This window comes from Pezoporus occidentalis, unplaced genomic scaffold (genome assembly GCF_034315485.1).
Source record: "Pezoporus occidentalis ecotype Australia unplaced genomic scaffold, CSIRO_AGI_Poc_V1 ctg47, whole genome shotgun sequence".
Lineage (NCBI taxonomy): Eukaryota > Metazoa > Chordata > Aves > Psittaciformes > Psittacidae > Pezoporus > Pezoporus occidentalis.
Window position 1 is genome coordinate 227415 of NW_026915802.1, and position 21714 is coordinate 249128.

Sequence of the window (21714 nt, forward strand, 5' to 3'; positions counted from 1 at the left end):
GCTTTGCTCACCTGTGGGTGTTTGGAAAGCTCCCTTTCGATACCTCTGTAACATTGCTGCTGCTGCCTATTTTGGGGGCATGTATGGTCCAGCAGTCAGAGCTACAGACCATGCTAAAATGTAGACTCTTGCTAACTAAACTGCACCAAAGTCACTCTTTCACAGACACTCCTGGTAACAGCATAGGCCAGGAGCAAACCATTCTCAAGGACTTGTTGCTCTGTTTTTCAATTTTTAATTTATTGCTTTTGAAGCTCAGGGGAGGGAAAGAGGGAGAAAACACAAAGAAATGCCTTGAGGCAAGTGGCACTGTGAGACGCCCAACAGTCCTGCATCCCAGCCAGGCCCCCAGCGTCCTGGGCTTTGTCCCACTGTGTTTATCATTGCTCCATAGCCAATCTAGGGCCTATTGTTAGGAATGGAAGAACTGTATAGTGTGCCAAACAAAATGTTCTGTGTTTTTCTGAGTGCCTGAACATAAGTCAGCAGGATGCTGGGAGCTGCCACACTAGTCAGAATCATCAGTTACTATGCCAACTACTTTCTAGCAGCTGGTGTCCACCAAGGTGTTGTACTAGAAGCTTCCTGGACTTGCCATACCACCTGAAGGCCCTGTGGGAAAGGAACTGCTGTCCAAGATTGTGTTGCATTCTGTGGGAAGATGGGAGCACCAATTTATAAATGTACTCTATTCCCTTGTTGCCAGCAATGGCTCTTGTTCATCCTTAGCTCCAGCCTTTACAGGAAAGGATGTAAAATACTTTCATAGTCAGCTTGTTGCCTTGTATAAAAGAGGATAATTCTTTTCTCAGTTTGCTAGGCCTCCAGTTATACTGACTCCTGCCATCATCCTATCAGTTCTCACCAAGGTTAAATATAGAGGAATATTCTTCAAGAATGCTAAGCTTCCTTTTCACAAGTAATGTGAACTTGGTTTGCGTTGCCTTTCAATGAGTTGTAGGCACTTCTCAAATGTTTCAAAAGTGCCTACTCAGTCAGTGATATGTAGAAAGCGCAAGTATACTTCATGAATTGATATTGTTGCTTGCCACACAGGAACTGGTGTCAAACAAGTGCCCAGGTGTTCCATTGGAAGAAGGCTTCAGCTGAAATATAAATGAAAGCCCCATTTGTAATATTATGATACTTTAAAATCCATAAATTTGCAGCGGGGGTTTGTTGGGGGTTTTGGGGGTTTTGTTGGGTTTTTTTGGACATTGTAAGCTTTCAAACTAATTTCTATCCAGGCTATGCACTAAAAACTTATATTCCAAATCTCTGCTGCTCTGGGATTGTCTTCCCCTCCACTGATTATTTCCTTGTAGTTTCACTTTAGTAAAGGTTTTCTTTGTGGTGTTCTCTGCTTTTGTCTTTTACAGTGCAGTGTTACCCATCCCAGCAGTGGTGGTGGTGTAGTAGACCCTGCTTTGTCAGGTGTTTGAATGAGTTAATTAGGAATGATGTAGGAGAAGCATGGGCTATCAGTAGCAGTTGCTGGTGTCATTCTTTTAGTATAGACTTGCACATAATTCTTTGTAACTATGATCTTCTCAGTGAGTGGTCTTCTGTGGTCTGGTCTTGTCTGCAGCTTCAATCCTTGGTATTCGCTTCAAATCTGTTTGGCATGGGAATAGAAGCCATCTCTCTGCTTTCTTTTAAGAGCTGATAATATCCTTTCTGTATGAAGGCTGGATTTCATTGAGACTTTTTTATCTGTAATCAACAAAGAAATGTATTAGCATTTTATGAGTATTTTAGTACATTATCATTAGGTCCCAGGACAGGTGTAGGTAGTTGATTGCGTAGGGGTTGCTTACATTGGAAAAGAGAATTAGAGCAGAAGGGAATTTGGAACCAGAAAATCTGGAGATGAGTGCATGGTGTTCTAGCACTTTTAGGCTGAGTTGTAATCATAATAGCATGGAGATCCTTTGTAAGTGGTGTTCCAGGCAAACCAGTATCTTTTGTGGTGCAAAAGCTGCAGCAGAGAGTTTTTACACTGTCAGTGAAAAGAAAGTGGGAATTTTGGCCCAGGCTTTATGAAAGCTACAGTTGAAAGAAAGGAACACAGCGGGTTTCTTGCCAAAAATGCTGAGTAGCCCTAAGAGCTGCTGGGAGGACAGAATCTTGCTTACAAAGGATGGGCCGTAATGCCAAGGCTGAGATTTCCTGTACGTAGTGAAGGCTTGAATCCTGGCCAGGTCTCTAAACTAAGCAACTCATAAATAATCCTGAGGAAACTGTGAGAAGATTGCTCACAACCAGCCTGGCTGACAGAATGAAACCCAATCTCTTCTGGTGGCACAGCAGGAATTTCTATTTCCCATTTGCATGCATGTGCACCTGTGCCTGTATCTGTCATGCATCTATGGCTGTATCTGTTGTCTGTACATGTGAGCAAATGAATGTTGTCAGTTGTTAATGTTCAAGCAATAATACTGAATTGAAAACAAGCAGACTGACTCAGCGATCCTCATTTCCACGGAGGGTGTGGGGCTTTTTCTGGTTATTTTTGGCTTTGCCAAAAGCAGTGTGAGTTGTGAAAAAGGTTTTCTTTCAGTTTGGGGTATTTATATATTCTGTCTACCATATGAACTCCATAGTATCTATTAAGGTGTGAGGTCCTCTACAGCTTTTTTTCCAGCCTTCAGTACTGTGCTGAGCCTGTTGTAGAATTCCTTAATCGAAAAAGCTAATTTCAGGAAGGGTGCGAATGTGCTGTTATGCTTTGATAAATCATCTGACAGTCAGAAACAAACTAGGAGCTGCACCATGATGCTTTGCCTGTGAGCATGGCAAATAGGCTGAGAGTTGGAGCATGTCTCTGGCAGCAGCATATTGAGTCTGAGGTCCTAAGGCCTGTTTTCCTGTATCACAGCAAGCTTTGCCTTAGATACAGTATCAGCAACCTGATAACATGTTACATGAGGACTTTCCAAAACTGCAGCTGAACATCCCTCCAGGAAGGTGATCTGAAGACCTTATATAATGCTTATATTATAAAAGGTTGAAGTTATGTATAATGGATTCCTATTGATTTCCAACTATAAAGAAGCAAGCCACAGAAGCATATTTAATCCAAAAGAATTCTGCAGGTCATGAGAGTAAAATCTACTCAGGCAAGCAACACTGTTTTGAGTATCATATCTAGAAAAAACTAAGTCCTGTTGTGCTGCATCATGTGGAGAAGAAGGTATCGGAACTGCAGGGAGTTGTATACAAGACTGTCTATGCTGCAAGAAAATGTTAGCCAAAGATTTTGTGGGTTTGTTTGTTTGATGTTTGGTTGGGGTTTTTTGTTCTGTTTTTGGTTTGAGGGTGTTTTTTTTGTTTTGTTGTTTTGTGTGTGGTGTTCTGGGGTGTGTTTTTTTTTTTTTCATGAGGCTTTTTTGTTTGTTTTATTTAGTTCTTCCTAAAGATTTAGAAGCATAGTTTCAGCAGTGGTTTCCTGGGTAGTTTAAACCAACCTTATATGGGCCTAAAGAATTTATTTTGGCCTATAGATCATATATTGATTGAAACTGGTTAGAAACCCATTGAAAGCATTTGGGAGTTCACTGAGGTAGACAAAGGTTGAAGGCAGCAATCCCAGTGCATTTTAAAAATTAGACCATCATTCTTCAGTGTATGTATTTCCATAATAAGCCCTTTGCTAGATATGACAAACAAAAGAAATGAGGATCAGGGAAATAATACTGAAGCTTTGCCCTTCAGTTAGTGGCCCTCACAGTACTACAGCCTGCAGTCACTGCACATCATCTCTGTTGCACAAAGCCAGTTTGGCTATCAGCAGATCCAACTTTAGCAGAGTTGTATCTCCTCCATTTCATCTTGACTTTTGTGTTTTAGAACAATTCACTCAATCTTTAGCTTCCCAAGCATTCTTTTGGATCAAAGGATAAATTTTACGTATTGCAGGTTCTGAGCTGGAGGTAGATACGACAGAAGTTGGAACAGACATTATTTTCTAGATCAAGCATATAACTTGAATACCTTGAAGAACACTTAATTGAATTCTCTAACTTCTGACTGAGTCCTGAAATAGGTTTAGTTGCAGACCCCTGATACGTATACATGGCTGGTTGCATTTTCACAGACCAGATGGACTGTCTGGTTTAATGTCCTGCTCAGACAGCAGCCCATGGAAGATTTTGTGGGAAGATCATTAGGTGATGTTATGGAATGGTGATACTTTGCAAATACTTTCTTTGACTCTGTAATCAGTGAGTTTCTGGCCAGGAGATGGTATCTTTGTATATGGACAGTGTCAGTGACTCTTGCTTCTATGAGCTTGTCTAATAATTTCTGAACCCCTGTAAATTTTTGCTGTCCTTAACTTCCTGTAATAAGAAGACATTCACAGTTTAATTATGTGTTATGAGGAAAAACTACATCTTTTTGTTTGTTTTAACCTGCCCACCTGATGACTACTTTTGGGTTTTCCTATGTCTTGTATCATGAGAAGTGAGTAATTGTTCCCTGTTCTCCTTCTTCCTGAAGCTCACGATTTTATAGATATTTTATGTATTTCCCTTCAGTTGTCCTTTTTCCAAGCTGAAGAGTCCTTATTTATTTAGTCATCGCTCAATATATAAGCTGTTTCATACCTTTGATCATCTCTACAGTATTTCTTTGGACTTCTTCCAGTTCTACTGTATGCTTTTTGAGAAGGGAGGAGGCACAGGGGTTAGAACTGTCCTCAGTATGCAAGGGGTGATGCAGTTTTGGCTTATATGGTAGCATAGAAGTGTTCTTGGCTTTGTTTCCTGTGTCTTTCCTAATAATTCCTAACATTGACTTTGCTTTTTGAGAGTATTTTAGTGATGTTTTCACAGAAAAATCTATAACTGTAGTTAGAAGGTCTCCTTCCTGAACAGAAATAAGTAGTTCAAAGTCCATCACTACGTAGAACCAGGATTGTGTTTCCCTGGGTACATGACTTTGTAGTTATTAAATGGAATGTCATCTACCAGTTTAATATCTGATCATTCAGTAATGGCATTTTTTTTTCACACTTCACAGTGACTTTCAGCTTTTCAACAGCAAACTTTTTTTATTTCACTCTCTTTCTCCCCCTCCTCTCCTCTCCCAGACCACTTATAAATGTTTTGAACAGCAGAGGCCATAGCTCAGATTCTTGTGGGACCCCAGTGGTAATCTCCTTCCATTTTGGAAATACCCATTTATTCTAGCTCTGGTTTCATGTGTTTTAACTAGTTAAGAAATCCATGAGGGGTAACCCCTTTATCCTACTATGGCTTACTTTATTTAGAAGCATTTTTAATGAACATACCAAATTTTATCAACTGAGACATTGATAGTGTGAAAAAGTTAGCCCAGGCAAATAGACAAATATGATTGCTGTTTAGTTCAAAACAGATGTATTCAAGATCATGATCTTTCAATAGTATTGATGGGGAATTAATCAGGCCATTTACTGAACACTAATATGACTTTGATGGAGCTCCTGAATGCTTTTCGCCTTTGTATCTGGTGTTTGTTTCAAGGGCTGGTCTGCAACATTACCTGACTTTATGGGAATGGGGGGAGTGAACATAACAGAGACTCCATCTGCTTCACACAGGGGAAAAGTCCAGTAAGCTTTAACATCAGAATGAATGGTGGAGTCTGTATTTATGCAGTGGAAGGACTAGATATGGCATGGGAGTTTAGTCCAGGTAACAGGAACCTGCTGGATAATCCATGTGGTGAACTGGTGGGGTTGGAGGGGAGACAGCTTCGTTTCAAAGATTCCTTGTGCCTCGGTCCTCCTTTTGAATTATGCTCTTTGTGGCATCCTATGCACAGGGAACAATGCTGGGAGGCCAGCAGCACACACACATATTCATGGATCCAGAGCTGAGAAACTGCAGGTAAAACCACAGTAGTAGAGGATTGTAACTCTATTACTGGGTCAGAAGGGGGAAAGCAGACCCAGAAGCAGGAAGCAGATCTCCCAAGATTAACCAAGAGCCACATTTGGACCTATACAATTTGGGTTTCAGGGCCTGTGTACTGTCTGCAACATTACATTGTCACTTTTCTAACCACTGGTGAGAGGAAAAGAACTGAGACTGAGAATCTTGTAGCAAAAGGGAGCAGGGAGTGAGTCATTTATCTGGTGTTGTACTGGGATACAATGGGGAAGCAGAGGACTGAGGAAGCATGGGTGGGATTTCTGCTCTCTAGAGTAGTCTAGAGAAGGCTACCTACAGCCAGTGGCCAGTAAGAGAGCGGTGCTTCAAGCAGAAGGAGGCCTAGAGGATGCAGAGTAGAGATGCTGGCAGCTGAACTCCTTTCCCACTAGACTGTCTTGCTGCTCTGTTGCTGAGGAGCTGATCATGGAGAGTGACCCTTTAGTATTTAAAGTCCCTGTCCTCAATTTGCTTTGAAAGGGATGCGTTAGGTTATTTTTGAGGGAGAGTACATAAGGCTGGTAGTTGCTTCTGATCTTGTTTAAAACATCCTTCCAAAAATTTTAGGGGTTTGCTGTGATGATGAAGCTTGTGGGGGAAGGTGCAACATATTAGAGGGAAGCTGTGACATGTTCCAAGGATCTAGGTTGTGAGTTTTGATAGGGTCCTGAAGGAAGTAGATTGTAGTAACTCCCTTGCCAAAACCATGGCTTACATTCCGAGTCGTGGCATGAAAGACACCAAATGTCTTTTACATCCCAGTTACTTATGACATGCATAGGAAATAAAGGGGAAGTCTAATATGGGAATCCAAAAGTAACATTTGGAAAGAGTGGCTGAGAGAGAGAGAGAAATATGACAAAGATCAGCAGAAACTTGGGAAGCTCAGACATTGAAGCTTGGAGGTTTTATTAGCCAGGGTGTCTGGATTCAGTGGGTCTGTGGCATCCTGTCTTGTGAGCACAGGATGTGTGAGCTGCTGGGCCATTGTAGCCTTCTTAGGACACCTTGTGGTCCTGTCAGTCTGCCACCTGCTCTCTGCAAAGCCTCTCAGCCTTGTGGAGAAGTGTGCTGGTGCTGCCTTCTTGACAAGGCTTACAAACTTCAAAGCAAGCCAGTGAGCTCCTGTTGGTACTTATCACATTGCAGGCCACAGCTGAACTCCCACTGTATAAGCCTGGGTTGTAAGAGCTCCTTCCTCTTTGCAGGAGCCTTTTTCTCCTCTGGGAAAGGCTTGCATTACTCTGATGATGAAAGAAATGAGCCTGTCTTCAGACCCCTCAAGTCTTTTGGGTTGTAACTGTATGAAGTCAATATATGCCCTAGTTGCAACCTCACCCTACCAGTCCTTTATCCTCTCTGTGAATATTGTACTGCATGTGTCTTCTATTCCACTCTCACTGCAGCATGTATGTGCTTGGTGCAAGCTTTATGTTAGTGTATTAATAAAACCTTTACAGATCCAAATAAATATCTCATTAGTGGTTGGAATCTTTAGATCTTTTCCTGCTGCAGCTCTGTCTCTCTTCAATGCTAATCAGCCACAGACATGCTCCAGTTCAGAGTTTTTCTTCTCTTTTCCTTTGTTCTCCTCAAGCATGTTGTTATGGGTAGTAATATAGTACCAGCCTGGAATTCAAGAAAATCCTTAGCAAGATGCCAGTTGGCATATGGCACCTCTAGCAGGTGATATGCTTGTTGAAGCCACTTAATACAAATTCCTAGCTGGCGAAGTATTAAGGGATTTTCAGGAAGCAGCATTGCATTGTAAGCAGGAGTCCTTCTATGCAGAGTGGTGATAGTGATAGCTCTTCTTTTCTCAGGGCTCCAGAGAATCATCGTTTTGCCTGGGAAGGAGAGATGGAGGACAGTGTCTACAGCAAGGTGACATGGAGTCCACTGGCACATCGAACTTACCATCTCAATTTTGCTCTGCAACAACTTCAGGAGCTTAAACTTCAGTCACAACAGCTGTTGGAGCAAAGCCAGGCCCGGCACCAGGTAATGAAGAAAAAAATCCTGACTGGGATGTAGCAGTGCTGACTTAGATGTGCACAGCCGCAGCCTTAGATGTGCAGAATCAACCCAGAGCCAGTACATATGGCTCAGCTTTTGTGAAGAAGTAGCTCTTAGAGTGGGTTGCAATAAAGCTGGTATTATCTGCGCTGATTTTGATAATGTTTTTATGCTTTAATTCCCAATGGCTTCTTGCACTGCACTGGCATTCGCCTTCATTTGGCTACTGACATGCTGCTTACTTTAATGCACCAGTTTGGGGCATCCTCTTATAGTCCCTCAGTTTTAGAACTGTCTACAGTCTCCATAGTTCTTTGTCACTTAATCTCATCACTGATGATGTGTTCCTGCTTTGACCCGAGTTCTTTTTGGGAAGTGCTTAAGACTGGGTCACTGTTGTATTTCCGTGTTTCTAAATATAAGGACTTGAAATTGTGTTGACAACTGTGTCCTGTGTCAAACAGACCCCATCAAGGCTTCATCTTGGTTAAATTCTCCTCCTCCTTAGTGTCTTCTCATATGATTTGATTCAGTTATCAAAAGAGCAGTTATCGAAGAGGAGTATACTAAGGGGACTCAAAAATTATTTAGAAGAATCTTCATTTATTTAAGAATTGTATTAATTTCTTTTAAGAACCTTCACTGTGCAGAAGACAGCCACTGATCCTCATGCCAGATGTAGGTTTTCTCTGCAACCCTGAAACTCTTCTTCAGGCCTCCTACACGTTTTGTTGTTACTACATTTAACATCTCCTTTCACTTCTTTGCATGGAACTGTCTGAAGGATATGTGACTCCTTTGTTATAATTGCAAGGATAAAAGATGGGCTAAATGTCTAAGAACTGGAGGAAATATGAAAAAGAGTTTGTATTATTCATGTTCTGAATGACACCTAGATTCAAAGAGTGGACCACTGTGTTTGGAACAGCATTCCTATCCTGTGCAGGGAAGTTTCCAAGGTTACAATGAGATCATTGATGCAATTGTTACCTTTCTTTGCTGTTACGGAGAGAGATGTGTGTTCTTTCTTCTGAGTGATGTCCAAAAAGCTTCCCTGCTAAAGGCAAGGAAGTCTTTGAGTGAACAAACCTTCACTCAAAAAAGATTGGTCTCCATTAGGAAGGAGCTATTTGCTGGGCAGTCTGGCAGACTGGACTCCAACAAAACCAGAACACAGCTAACATGTGGAGGTCTGAACACCCACTCTCCCTCCTGTGAAGAAAATGAGTCACTAGTCAGGGTCCTTGAGAATAGGTTATAGGCAGATTGCCCTCATACTTTTCTGGGAGCGTCTTGGAAGAGGCCCTTCTGCCTTTACTCTTTGCACTGCTTCTTTCAAGCCCTCACTTAGCCATGCAGTTTCCATCCCCAAATTCCCTCACCTACAGGCATCTTTCCCCCCCTCTGAGCAGAAGGTCTTCCTTTCATCTCTGTCCAGGGGGCTCTGGGTGGGCAGCTGTGGCTGCTCACGAGTTCAGGCTGTAAGCTAGCTTGTGCCTGTGAGGAGGCTGGAGCTGGCCACGGGGCCTGGCTGAGCCCTCTTCTGATTGCTGACATTGAGCTGATGTTATTCTTGGCCTGGGGCAGAGCCATTACTCAGGAGTTTCTGTTAAAATGATTCTTTGTTAAACCTCCTCTCACCCCCACAGCATCCCTCTTCTTTCTCTCCCTCCCTTCTGCTTCTGAGCCAAGCAGTTTGGAGTTGCAGTATTGAGGCCATTGCCGCAGGGCTCAGGCTGCACTGAAGTTGCCATTAATGAAGAAAGATATTTTCTGAACATGGGAAGTTTCAGACTTTCTGAAGTGAAAAACTTCTAAATAAAATGGTTGTCTCTTGGACACTTCTCTCAGACAGATCTCCCCTTCCAGTCACAGTTGCACTGATCCTCTGATGCCTCTCCCAGTCACTTCACCGCCCTCATCTTTATCTGTCTATTCCCTGCTCCCTCTAGTTTTCTGTCATTGAGTTCTTCCTCCTGCTAGTTAGCTTCTCAGATGTCGGTTCTTTGACTTGGCCTTTCCCAAGAACTGTTTTTCTGTTGCTGCTGCTTACACACTTTCTGTCCTACATTTGTCTCCTTCCCACTAACTGCTTTGACTTCTGCCCCTCCTTTTCCTGCTGGCCATCATTTGTCCTTTTTTTTTTTTTTTAGCCAAAGCTAATGTAGTTTATTCTGGCCTGCATGGTTTTACTACATTTCCTAGTCAGTGTCACCTAAGCCACCTATCTCCTGTTGGCTGCTTTTTCCCTTCTGTTCCTTGCCATGTATTGAGATCTACTCCATCCTTTGTTGTCTTGCTTGCTATATTGAAGTTCCTCAGCCTGCTCTCAACGGAAGAAACCTATCCCCCAAAACAGAAAGCCTATCACTTGAAAGAGTGTCATTATCTCTCTACTTTGGGGAATGCATGCAGGGTATCTCCAAGCCTCTTCCATGTGACTTTTCAAGTTCTTGTTATGGTTGGAAGGCAGGCTAGCTATTTGTCAGTAGCTGAAGTGCATTTATTAATATATCTGAAGACACACCTCAAATATGACGTGACCATACAACATGACTACATGCCAGTCTTCTATCTGTAACAAATGTATGAGTCATATGCATATGCATAGCATGTGAACAAATTACAGAAGCACCATGATTAATAACATAGGCAAATGCTTCTGTCTGTACATTAACCAGTTCAATATGTTGCAGAGTAGCAAATACTGTGTAGGTGGAGGAAGAGGAATAACAACCAACAATTTTCATTCATTGTATGTGCAAGTTAGTTCATGCAGTGTAGTGTGGTGGAAATAGATCTCAGATGCCAGGATAGGTACTTTATTCCCTGGACAAAAGGAGAAATACCAAACTGCCTGGATGAGAACCTAACAGACAGATGGATGCAGTGATAAGGCTCAAGAACAGAGAAAATACAGAACCTGAGAAAAGAGACAAAAATAGAAAGGGGCAGAGTTTGAAAGTGGAGACAAGAAACTTCTGTTGATCTGCTATCAACAAAATAAAGGAACAAGAATTACAAAATCAAACCAAAAGACAAAAAACAGGCTCATAGCAGTATTTTAATGTTTAAAAGAGACTTCATGTGACACATTATGAGCTAGATGTTAGTATCAGTGCTGCAGTTGGCAAGGCAGCTAATATACCATCATTGTTTATTCTCTAATTGTTTCCTGTACTGGAAAGATGCCACTAGCTGTTAGGGAGGTCCCTCCTTCTCTGTGTGGCTATGTTCTGTCTGCTTAGCCTAACATGTACTGGGTTTAGAATTTTATGCAAAACATTTCACATGGGAAAAAAGCTAAATTAAAAGAAGGAAAGTACAGTCATATAGTGGAATGATCCCCATCAGTCCTGCTTATATCAAAAAAATGTTAAACCATACATACATGGTGTTAATGAGTTGTGTGGTCGGCTACAATCACATTTTCAATCAGAGGCTTAAGTAGATTTCATGCTAGAAAACATAGGGCTAAATTAATGTTAAATAATTCTCTCAAGCATTTAAAAATGGTCTGTTATCTGAAATATTCCTCATTTTATGAAGTTCAGCAAAATTGTGTTCTTTTAATGTATGTGACTCTTTTCTAAATTCCCTGCAGTTTATTTAGATCTGACTGGGAATGTTGAGTATTCAGGGTAATATTCCTAGTATTCCTAGAACTGTATTATTCCTGCCTGAAGACACAGGGCCTCTTTGAATGTAGCCTTAAGCATCATTAAACTGTTTTCTAAACTATTATATATTGGACTGCTGTCAGATCTGCAGTGTCTCTTTCCCTTCAGTCTCTTGTTCATTCTTGTTTTGCAGCTTTCTCCCTCAGATTGTTTTCCCACTAAATGTACTAACTGCCATTTTTCCTGTTTGAGTCTTGTGATACTGGTGAGTCAAAGTCTCAGTCTAAGTAAAGCAGAACAACTGTTCTGAAAGCAGTAGTCTGTGCTGATTTATACCAGGTGAAATTTTGTCACCAAGTTTCTGATCCTGTCACTATTATTAGAATTATGGTAATGCCCATGTGTTAAGTATCTTTCCAATACAATTATACGGTCCAGTCCTTGCCCTAGAGAGGTCCCAGCAGCAAGAGAGACAAAGGAGAAGGCACCATGTCAACTCATTATAGTCTATTTTAGTCTCATTTTAAAGAATTTACCGAGGAAGAGATGCTTCAGGACAGCCTGTGCATATCGTCAATTTTTTCCTCTTCTTTAAATTTCTTGATGACCCAAGATGTTCCTCTTACTGCAGTTTAGCACTATTGCAGTTAATAGTACATTTTGAGCCTGTTCTTTATTGCCGCTTTGTGAATTTTCAGCTCAACTGATTATTGCATCCAGACTAATGTAACTGAATGCATTAATGTGTGTTCAAAATAATCACTAAACAATTTGCATGACTCCCAAGGTCTTCCAAGCCTTTTAATTCTCTGTATTTTTGCAGTTTCATCTGAAATACAGTTGCTTTTCTAAAAGCTGTGGGGGTTGTTTTGTTTGGTTTGCTTTTTCTTTGCTTTTTTAAAAACTTAAATCCTCATAATTGTTTATTGCTTATAAACATTTCAGTTCCCAGTGCTTGTGATTTGGAACTAGCTGCACAGATCTTTATGCAATACACATGTGTGCATCTCTCTGTCAGTTCTCATACACTGGTGAGTCTCTCATTGTTTTCAGACTTGGTGATCCAATTTAAACTGAATGACTGAGATGGAAATCTCAAGGCTATGTTTCATATAAATTTTATGAAAATAACAAGCTAAGTATCTGGAAAGGGGATTCAACTACTGCTCCAATTAAGGCAAAGGCTGCAGCTTGAGGCCACTTCTAATTAGACAGCAGAAAATCAACACAAGAATGCCCCAAACCCATGAAAGGAGGCATAATCTGGGGCATGCTTTATATTAGATACTGTAAGATTCAGCCCCGAGACGGATTCACAGGAAATGAGCTTCATTACCTCCTCTGGTCACAGAATGAACATGTTTTTGCTTGCAACGTTTGTTCCATTACTGTGCTGGGGATGGGTGTTAGATACAGGGATGGTAAGTGCCAGGAACATTCTTTCTGGTTTTGAAGATCATTAATATATCAGCTGTTCTTCAAAGTACTACCCTGCTTTTAATCATGAGCAGCCCGAGCTTAGCTGCTGCTGGCTAATGGGGCAAATATGAGACTGGGAGTCAGGATCTTCTCTGAGTCTAAACCTATCTTTTCATATTGCTGTGGCTTAGGGGAAATCACTTTCTCTGTTAGTGCTAACATTAATCATGTTCAAGGCAGCATTAATGCTGTCCTGCCTCCCCAGAAAGTTGTGCAGGATAATTAGTTCACTAGTGCAGTGCATGATTTTTTTAACTAAAAAGCCTCATGGTGCTCTAATTATTTTTCAGATTTGTAGCCCTAAGAACTTGTTGGGAAAGCAAATGTCTCTTCAACATCAAGTTAGATCTGCCAGTCTGGGAACCGTGGTTCCAAATGCACTTGCAGCAGCAATAGATGTAGTGTCCTACCTGCTTCAGGACTGTCTCAGGGTTTGTTTAGGCTTCTGCTCTCCCTAGACCCTTCAGAATCCTGAGTGATGAGGTCTATCTCCTACTTTTTCAATATGCTGAAATATCTTCCCAGCCCTTTCTTTGTGTGGTCAGGCTCTGCTTTCTCTAGCTGCCCTCTTTATTTGCACAGTAGCTTCTCCTGGTTTCCTGTCCTGTCCCCATGGAGTTCACAGCAGGGCAGTATACTTTGTAGCTGAATCCAGAAGCTATGGTCTGTGTCAGCTTTCAGCCTCCTCATCCTTGCCTGGAAGGCAGCCAGAATCTCGGCACAGCATAGAGACAAAAGGCCTTTTTGGAAGTCCGTTGCCCCGAAGAAAAACATCCATGACCTTCCTTTAGGTAGGTCTCAGCCCAGCTTTTGCTGATCAGACTTTGTCAGAGCATCTATGCTTGCTTGTTTAGTCATGGACCTCCTTGCCATTGCATGGTAGCACAGGGAAGGGGTTAAGATTGTATGCTTTGTGGCCCCTTGGATCTTAGTGATTTTAATAACAAGAAAAAGAACTTACAGGAAATATCATAATGTCAAACAGAGCACAATGAAATGTCACCCCTGAAAAAGAAAGGGCTACAGTGACTTGAGGGTCTCTGTCCCAACCCCATGTGTCGGACTCTGAGATGCAAGAGACTAAGCCAAGTTCCATTTTGGTTTGTTTTGATGGGGGGAGGTGGGGCGTGACTGCTGTTTTCCAGATTTATGCACTCGTATGAGCTACTTACTCCAAATCTGAAAGCTCTGATCAAGGTAGAGCTCCAGGGAAGGGAGAGGTTAAGAAGGATTGGGTGCCCAAGGGCGTCTTGTCAGTGAGCTCTAGGTAGGAAACAGGCCTGTTTTGGCTTCTGCACTTCCTTTTCTCCCTAGAGCTCTGCCTGTCAGAAACGCCTTCCCACACACCGCTGCCCTGCCATTTGCCAGAGAATTGCGGGGGAGAGGGGCTTTTCCTGTCTGTGTGTTGAGACTCAGTCAGCCCTCAGACTGTGGTTTTCTCTGGAGCCTGGAGCCTACTCACTGTGGCTTTGTATATTTTTCACCAGAGAAGAAACTGAGGACAAATGCAGTAAAGGGCAAGGCTCCCAGGGTCATGCTGAGGTGACTGGTGAGCACTCAGCTGTTCCCCTCATCTCCCATCTCCCTTTATCTCCCATCACTGACCTCTAGCTGCCAGACTGCATGGTTGTGGTATTATTGCCTCTTTGCCTTGGGAATCTGACTGACTGGAGGAAAGACAAGGCAGAACTCCCAGCAGGTTGCTTCCTTCTGAAAAGAGTTGAGCAGTTTGCAGAACTCCTGTGGGAACCATTCTTCACTCACTGCTTTGCCAGTCCACTGCTCAGTTCTACAGTTTTTCAACATGTGGATTCTCTTGTTCCTGGTGATAAGTCTCCAAGATATTTACTCTCCCATCTGCTATAGGAACAGAAATATTTTCTGTTCCCTGGTATTACTGGGGATTTCCTTTGTGTCAGCTGCTGACCTAACATCCCTTTTTTGGAGAAGGTACCTAAGAGCCTTTCCGTTATTCCAAGTACTTACAGGGTTAAACTGAACAACTGTCACTGTAACATCTTCCCTATAACCTTCTTCTTTTCCTTCCTTGAACTGTGTCTCAATCCCACTTCCCACGCAAAGAATTATTTAGCAAGAGAAATGCAGAAAGTTCGTCAAAGCAAGAAAAGCTTTACTTCTTTGAGGATGGAGCCCACTACAAGTCTCAATTGAGGATAGGATCTCTTGGGTTTTTTTAATCCAGAATAGTATTCTGTGGCAACAGTGAGCTTGTCTGCTTTCCTAGAAGCTAGTCCCAGCTTCTAAGGGAATAAAATTCAGCTCTAAAACTTGCTTCACTGATTTGACCTCTTAACTCTTCTTTCTATGTATAGGACTGTCCTTGGAGCCCTGGGTTGTCTTCATAAAAATGTCACCCCCTCTGTCAGCTCTCAGCAATATTGAGAGAGGTAATCACCAATTTCACTCTGGTATTTTCCCTTTTTTTTTCTCTTTTTTTTTTATTACCAGACTCTCTTTGCCAACTACTCACAATTCAGCACCAGCCATATACCTATGCCAGCTGGCTCTGATGCCCACAAGACATCAAGTGCCACTTCTAGTATCCAGAAAATACCCAGTTTGCACAAAGTGATGCCATCCCAGAGTACGCCTTCTCAGCTGATTCCAAAGCCTCCAGCAAACCACAGGCAGGCAGTGGTCGGAAAGGCTGCAGCCCAGAGGATTTCCAGGTAAGTTTTATCTCTTCCCATTTGCAGCAGCAAGCTGGCACTGGTTCCCTCAAGAAGGAATATCAGAGAAGAACCTGTCTACATGTGGCTGACATAGATCTTTTGGGCTGAGCTGTTCAAGATAAATCTCAGAATAACCTGAGCTGTGTGCATTGAAATAGGTATGCACTATATTGCAGTTTCATGTTTCACAATGGTAAGGTAGGTAAGACTGTAATATCATACAAACATAAGGACATAGGAACTACCAGACTGAATCAGAGAAGTATCTGATCCAAGGTGGGATTCAGTTACCTAAATACATGTTGTTAGTGACATTTTAGATGCCCAGGACTATTCCACCTGACCTTCCAGGTACTGTTCCAGATGAGCACAAGTCTTCTGTAGATCTTGTGTTGTATCTGCCAGTCCCATGCAGATGTCTCACATAATCTGAGAGTACCAAATATGGTACTAGACATCTGTGTTTAGGCACTTGAGTCACTCCCTCCATGTTTAATCTTTGATGCAGGCTAGAATCTGATGGCTCAGAAGAGGCTGCAAAAATAAAACAACACACAAGGACTGACTTATGCCTTCAAGCACAAGTGTTGTATTTCATTTGAGGTGTTTATATTGTGCCTAATGTACTGACAGCTTTCCTCATTATCTGTAGAAGTTCTGCTTTTAACTTTTACTCAGCCTTTAGTTATATAGGGCTTGCCATTCTAAGGTAGATGGATTTGGCATATGTTATATTTAAAAAAACCCAACCCACTATGAAATGTTGCTTACTGATTGTAAGTTTCCTCCCTTTCCATTTCTTGGTGCGTCTTCTCTTTTGTGCATTATGAGAGAATGTGAACAAGACTTCTGTGTTTTGTTCTTATCTGTTACTTTTCTTGGTAGCTTCATCATCAACAATTACCTCCTCTTAAATGACAGAACTGCTTTAGACTAAATCCTTTATCAGGTCTTTCCTCATATATCCTCAGACTTGTTTCATCCCTGAATACTGAAGAGTAAAAACTGCATTCATAACTTCCTTCCTTGTACTTCATCTACAGCCAGAAGAGTTATAAAGCTTTCAGAGCAGGTTCTTGTGAGATTTCCTGATTCTGTGCTCCCTTCCTGTCTAAAAAGAGAAGTTTTCATAAAAGATTGCTGATAAAAGACACTTTATGAAGATGCTAGGGCACTGTCAGCATGTGTGGATCAAATCTGGAACTGCAAGTGTATTTAAGGAGCTTGGACAGAACTACATTGGGGAAGCTTGTGTGTTTCCTGCCTGTACTCTTGCTATCTTAAGAGATAGCACACTGGATTAACCCCAAAAAAACTATTTAAAAAGAAAAGAAGATGTTAGTAGACTTTGTCAACTCAGCAAATGCAGGTGTGAGCATCAGGTCTGGCCAGGTATATGCTGGTGGGTTTGCTATCTGATCTCTTTTATGTTGGGCAGCTCATGTTAGTAAAGGTGACAGGCTGTGTCAGTGCGTTTCTCTGCCGGGCAGCAGAGATGTGTATTTGAAGATGCCGGTGTGCTGTGCTCACTTCTTGGCAGAGGAAATGTTTATCCTTGTGAGATGGAATTGCAGCTCCTTGGACAGACTTTACTTTGCTGCATTTTTGTGGTTTCTGCTCTGTGACAGGCAGGAGTGTGGGAAAACCGGAAAAAGTTCAGCACCAAAAATGCACAGAAGGGGGAAAAAAAGCAAAAGATTCCTTTAGAATTTCAGAAAACTAATCCAAGTATTGAAGGCTGCAAGGAGCCACTCCGGAAATACTTTCCAAGTTGCCTTTCAGTCTCCAGCACAAGACTCCAAACCCATTCTTGCCATTCATGGGATCTTACAGTAACATTTTTTCACTTACATAGAAAACAGCAGTGCCCAGCTATATTTCCAGCATACTGAGAGCTGATCATATCGTTTAAAAACTGCTATGTCTCAGCCTAATTTAATCCATTCATTGTTGTCAGGAAAAGACCAGAGACGCATTGACAAAGGAGAGTGAATGGAGAGAAGCCTCTGTGTCAAAGGAATACAGATTTAAGAAAAAGATGTCTTGCATGTGCCAGCCTGTTCTTTACAGTTCCTTGTTATTCTGTCTGAAGTATTCTCAGGCATTGTGTGTAGCCTCCTGTCAAAAACCTCCAGTGGCACAAACCACACCATGTACTATGGAAGACTATTTAAGAATCCAGACAGCTGCCTTATCAGAAAGTCTATCCTGATGTGTGATCTGTTTTTTTTCTTTGTTTCATCCTGTTGTACCTTGTTCCTCCTTTCTGAACCACCCTAAACACTTTCCATTGCAAATACTTTCTGTCTTTTTAATATCCTTCTAGTTCTTGGAATATCTTAACATTACTTAGATTTATTGAGGTTTTGTTAACCTCAGATAGTAGTTCCACCTGCTAAGTCCTTAATTGTCTTGAATTTACTATATTTTATTCAGTTTGCCAGGGTTCTTGCATTGTGGCACCCGGAATTGTCCTTTTCAGTGTGAGACTACTATATCCTTATGTTATGACAATGGCAAATATCCCTCTCCATAACATCTAATTTTGGCTGTTTGGCTGCTTCATTTCTCTGTCAGGTCATTTTTGATTTGCTGCCCACTCTCACCCCCTAATACTTGTTGGCTGTTTTCCTGATCTCTTTCCTCAAAGAAGATCTCAGTACTATATATTATTTCCACAAGACTCACTGAAACTAATCCCATTCTGTTGTTAAAGCTTTTGTGCCTCTCTTCCCTCTTCCCATCCCCTCCTTCCCCCCCCGCCCCCAACTTTATTTCAGTAAGCCAGACCTTATTTCTCTGTCTGCTGTTGTACTGCCTGGCTTTTATTTAACATCTTAATAAAGATCATCTTTTTAAAGTTGTTTGTAGAACTTCTCCAGAGACTGGACTGTGAAAACAAGCTAAGATCAAGTTTGTCTCTTTGACCTATCCCTTTCTTGCATGTGTTGTCACCTCTCCCCTAGCTAGCACACGTGGCTTCCAGAGGAGGAAGAAAAGAATAAGTAGAAAACTCAACTACAAACAGAAATGGGATGCTGAAGATGAGCATTACTGACTAATTCAAAAACTATCTACTAACTTGGACTTTCCCCTGGTTAAAACATAAAGCAAAAAGTAATGGAACAGCCAGACAATTCAGTCTTGTCTTTCCAGTTCCTGGCCTCTCTTGTTTTCTCAGTCTCTCAACTTGTAAAAGGTAGTAGGTTGACTTTATAATGGATTGTGTCCAAAGCAGGCTCCTTGCTTCAGCTAATAGAGTGGAAAACTGAGGCCTGTGTTAAGGTGTGGAAAAAGACAAACTGGGAGAAATGGTTTAATAGTTTGCTCTACATTGAAATGTAGCCCCACAAAATGGTCTCATGGGGCTCCATAGTTTTGATTAAATGTGCTCATATCACAAGCAGAAAGAAAGTTTTTTGAACAGCTAACACAACAAGCTCTTCTTTCTTTCCAAGAGTCAGAGTAGGTTCTTTCAACTGCTCATATTGTCACTACTATTGGCAGGTCTGTGAACCATGATGAGACCTGCTGAGAGCAACATTTTGGGACAGAGATCACAGATACATTATTCGTAAACTGTGGAATGAAGCAGATGTCCCTGGAAGTAGCATTTGCTGTACTGAAACTTCACGTTACAGATGACAGCATGCAAAGTAGAAAAATACATTAGCTCAACTGGGTCAGAACCCAGAGTGAACTGGTACAGGTGGGAGACAGAAAATCTCTCTGCTTTTAGGAATGACTAAGTCGTAATAAATACACATTTCTGTGCTATCATTCCTAAAGTAACTTTTAAGAAACTACAGCAGCATCAAGGAGAGCAAAGTTGAACAGCCTGTGAACAGAATTAACAGTCAAAGGAAAGATGTCAGGAAAATTCAGCTATCAACATTAGACCACTGCATATAAAGAGGAGAAATGCTAGGTATCAAAAATCACCATAGTTCAAGATGTTATGAGGGAGACAGAGAGCCTAAGATCACAGATTTTGCCAGCAATAGACTGGAATGTCACAAACTACTGGGGATGTTGATCAACATGGCATAAGCTCATGTACTGAACTCCTCTGTAAATGTCATTCCCAATGACTCTATTGAGGAAGCCTTTCAAAAGAAACATTTTCTTCAAGTCCCAACATCACAGCACAAAATCTTTCTACCTTGTCCTTCCTTTGTGTATTTTGTTTGCATGGTGGCATCAGCAGAAGAGCAGAAGTTCTGCTCTATTGTAACTAGTACAGAAATAGGGTAGAGGTGATGCATTTCTCCAGGGTTCAGGAAATCAGTCCCATGGCAGGGTGGAGTCCCGACTGCAATTGGATGCGGCAATATCCAGCTGTTCTAGGACAGGCTGTCTAAGCCTGGCAATTGTGCCAAAAGTAGAATGATGGCCATAGAGTGAGCGCTATAAAATACTGTGGTTCTGCTTTGTATCCCATCTTGCCTATGTGTACTTATTCATGGGCATGCATGAAGTGTCTTAAGTGAGCCGGGTACATCACACTTATAAAATGAGTGCCCACTGAAAAGAGAATAGGCATCAAGAGAGCAAGCATGTAGCTGTTACTGGAACCCCTTTCACTTTTTTGCTACAGCTCTACTGTGACACAATTGGTTTTTTTAGCTCCTGAGCATCTGGGTTAATCAGGCTGCCTGCCCCTTAGACTTTTTTGGCAGCGAAAGCAGTGCATCTGAGAGACATGCCTTGATTTAACACCCTGACACAGCTGGGCTCACTGGGCCTGTAGCTCTTAGCCCTTGGCTAGCCTCAGATCATACACACAGATACATGTGCACACATATCCTGTCCAAGAGCAACAAAGAGGAACAAGCCTCCCTGGCTCTGGGTGTTCACATCTGTTGCTGTCCTCTTGTCAAACCTGGGGGTTTTGTGATGTGAATTTGTTAGTGTCAGTTCTGTCCCCCGCTGAACCATTAGATGTGTTGGTAGCATCCTATAGCAATAGGTTGTTAAAACAAAGGTGTTCAAACTTTAGTTAGGAAAGTATTTCTTTGTCACCTGTGGAACAAGAGCATCCTCCAAATTTATAGTAGGCTGGGCAGCTTAAGGCTGGTTTAGTGCATGAATTAAGGAAGTCAGTATCAGTTTCAAGGAGGGGATAACTGTATAGAGAGAAAAGGACAAAATGACATATTTAAGTGGAGGGGACAGTGGGGGCTGTTTTTGTTGGTATTGAAGAAGAAATGGAGAACATAACAATGGATTGCATTAGAGAAGTGGAAGCAAAAATAGCACAGACATTACAAGCAGGAAACTGAGAAAAGCAGTAGGGTTTCAGCCAATCCAAGGAGGAAGAAAGTGGAAAGGGATTAACTCAGTTTAAGCAGTGAGTATGTTCTGGCACTGGAGCTTCCATCTGGACAGCAGAGATGGAAGAGAGGTAATCTTAGTGTGGTGGGAGATCAGTGACTGGAAACCAGATCTGAGAATGAGCTGTGTGGAGGTGCAGGTTGAAACTGCAAGAATCAAGGTGCAGTCTGTGTAGGCAGGAGAAAACAAAGGCAAGTCCATAGAAAGATTATTTTCTAAACATAAATTATGCTTCCAAAGTAGAAGTGTGACTGTTCCCTGTTTGGTTTTTTTTGTTGTTGTTGTTGTACTTGCTGGCATTCTTGATGACATCTTCAACCACTAGTCTTATATTCTGCCTACAAAAGGGTGGGCTTAATTTGACAGTTGTGTTAACAAAGTGGACAAGCTAATTATGAGCATAGAATATCCATGTATGAAGCATTAAGATCCATCTGGATTCTCAGTTCCCAGAAGGACCATGTGGTGTCAGCAGCAAAAGAAACCATAAGTACAGATCAAAAATTCTCCCTGAGAGACAACAAATATAGAAACAGGCACCTCATTTGACAACAGCATTTCATCTTATGACTGACTGAAGTAAGGAGTTTTGTTTTGCAAATGTTGTATCTGCATCCCCCTTCCTTCCGGTATGGACTCCAATTTATTTCATTAAAA

General features: G+C 41.7%; 1 protein-coding gene across 1 annotated transcript in view; it reads left to right on the top strand.

The window, feature by feature from the left end:
* The window catches only part of TTLL5 (tubulin tyrosine ligase like 5), a 132981-nt gene that overhangs the window by 100111 nt on the left and 11156 nt on the right, over nucleotides 1-21714 (top strand). Inside the window, 2 exon segments of the mRNA XM_062636086.1 lie at nucleotides 7739-7916; nucleotides 15500-15720. Coding sequence (XP_062492070.1) covers nucleotides 7739-7916; nucleotides 15500-15720 — 399 coding nt within the window.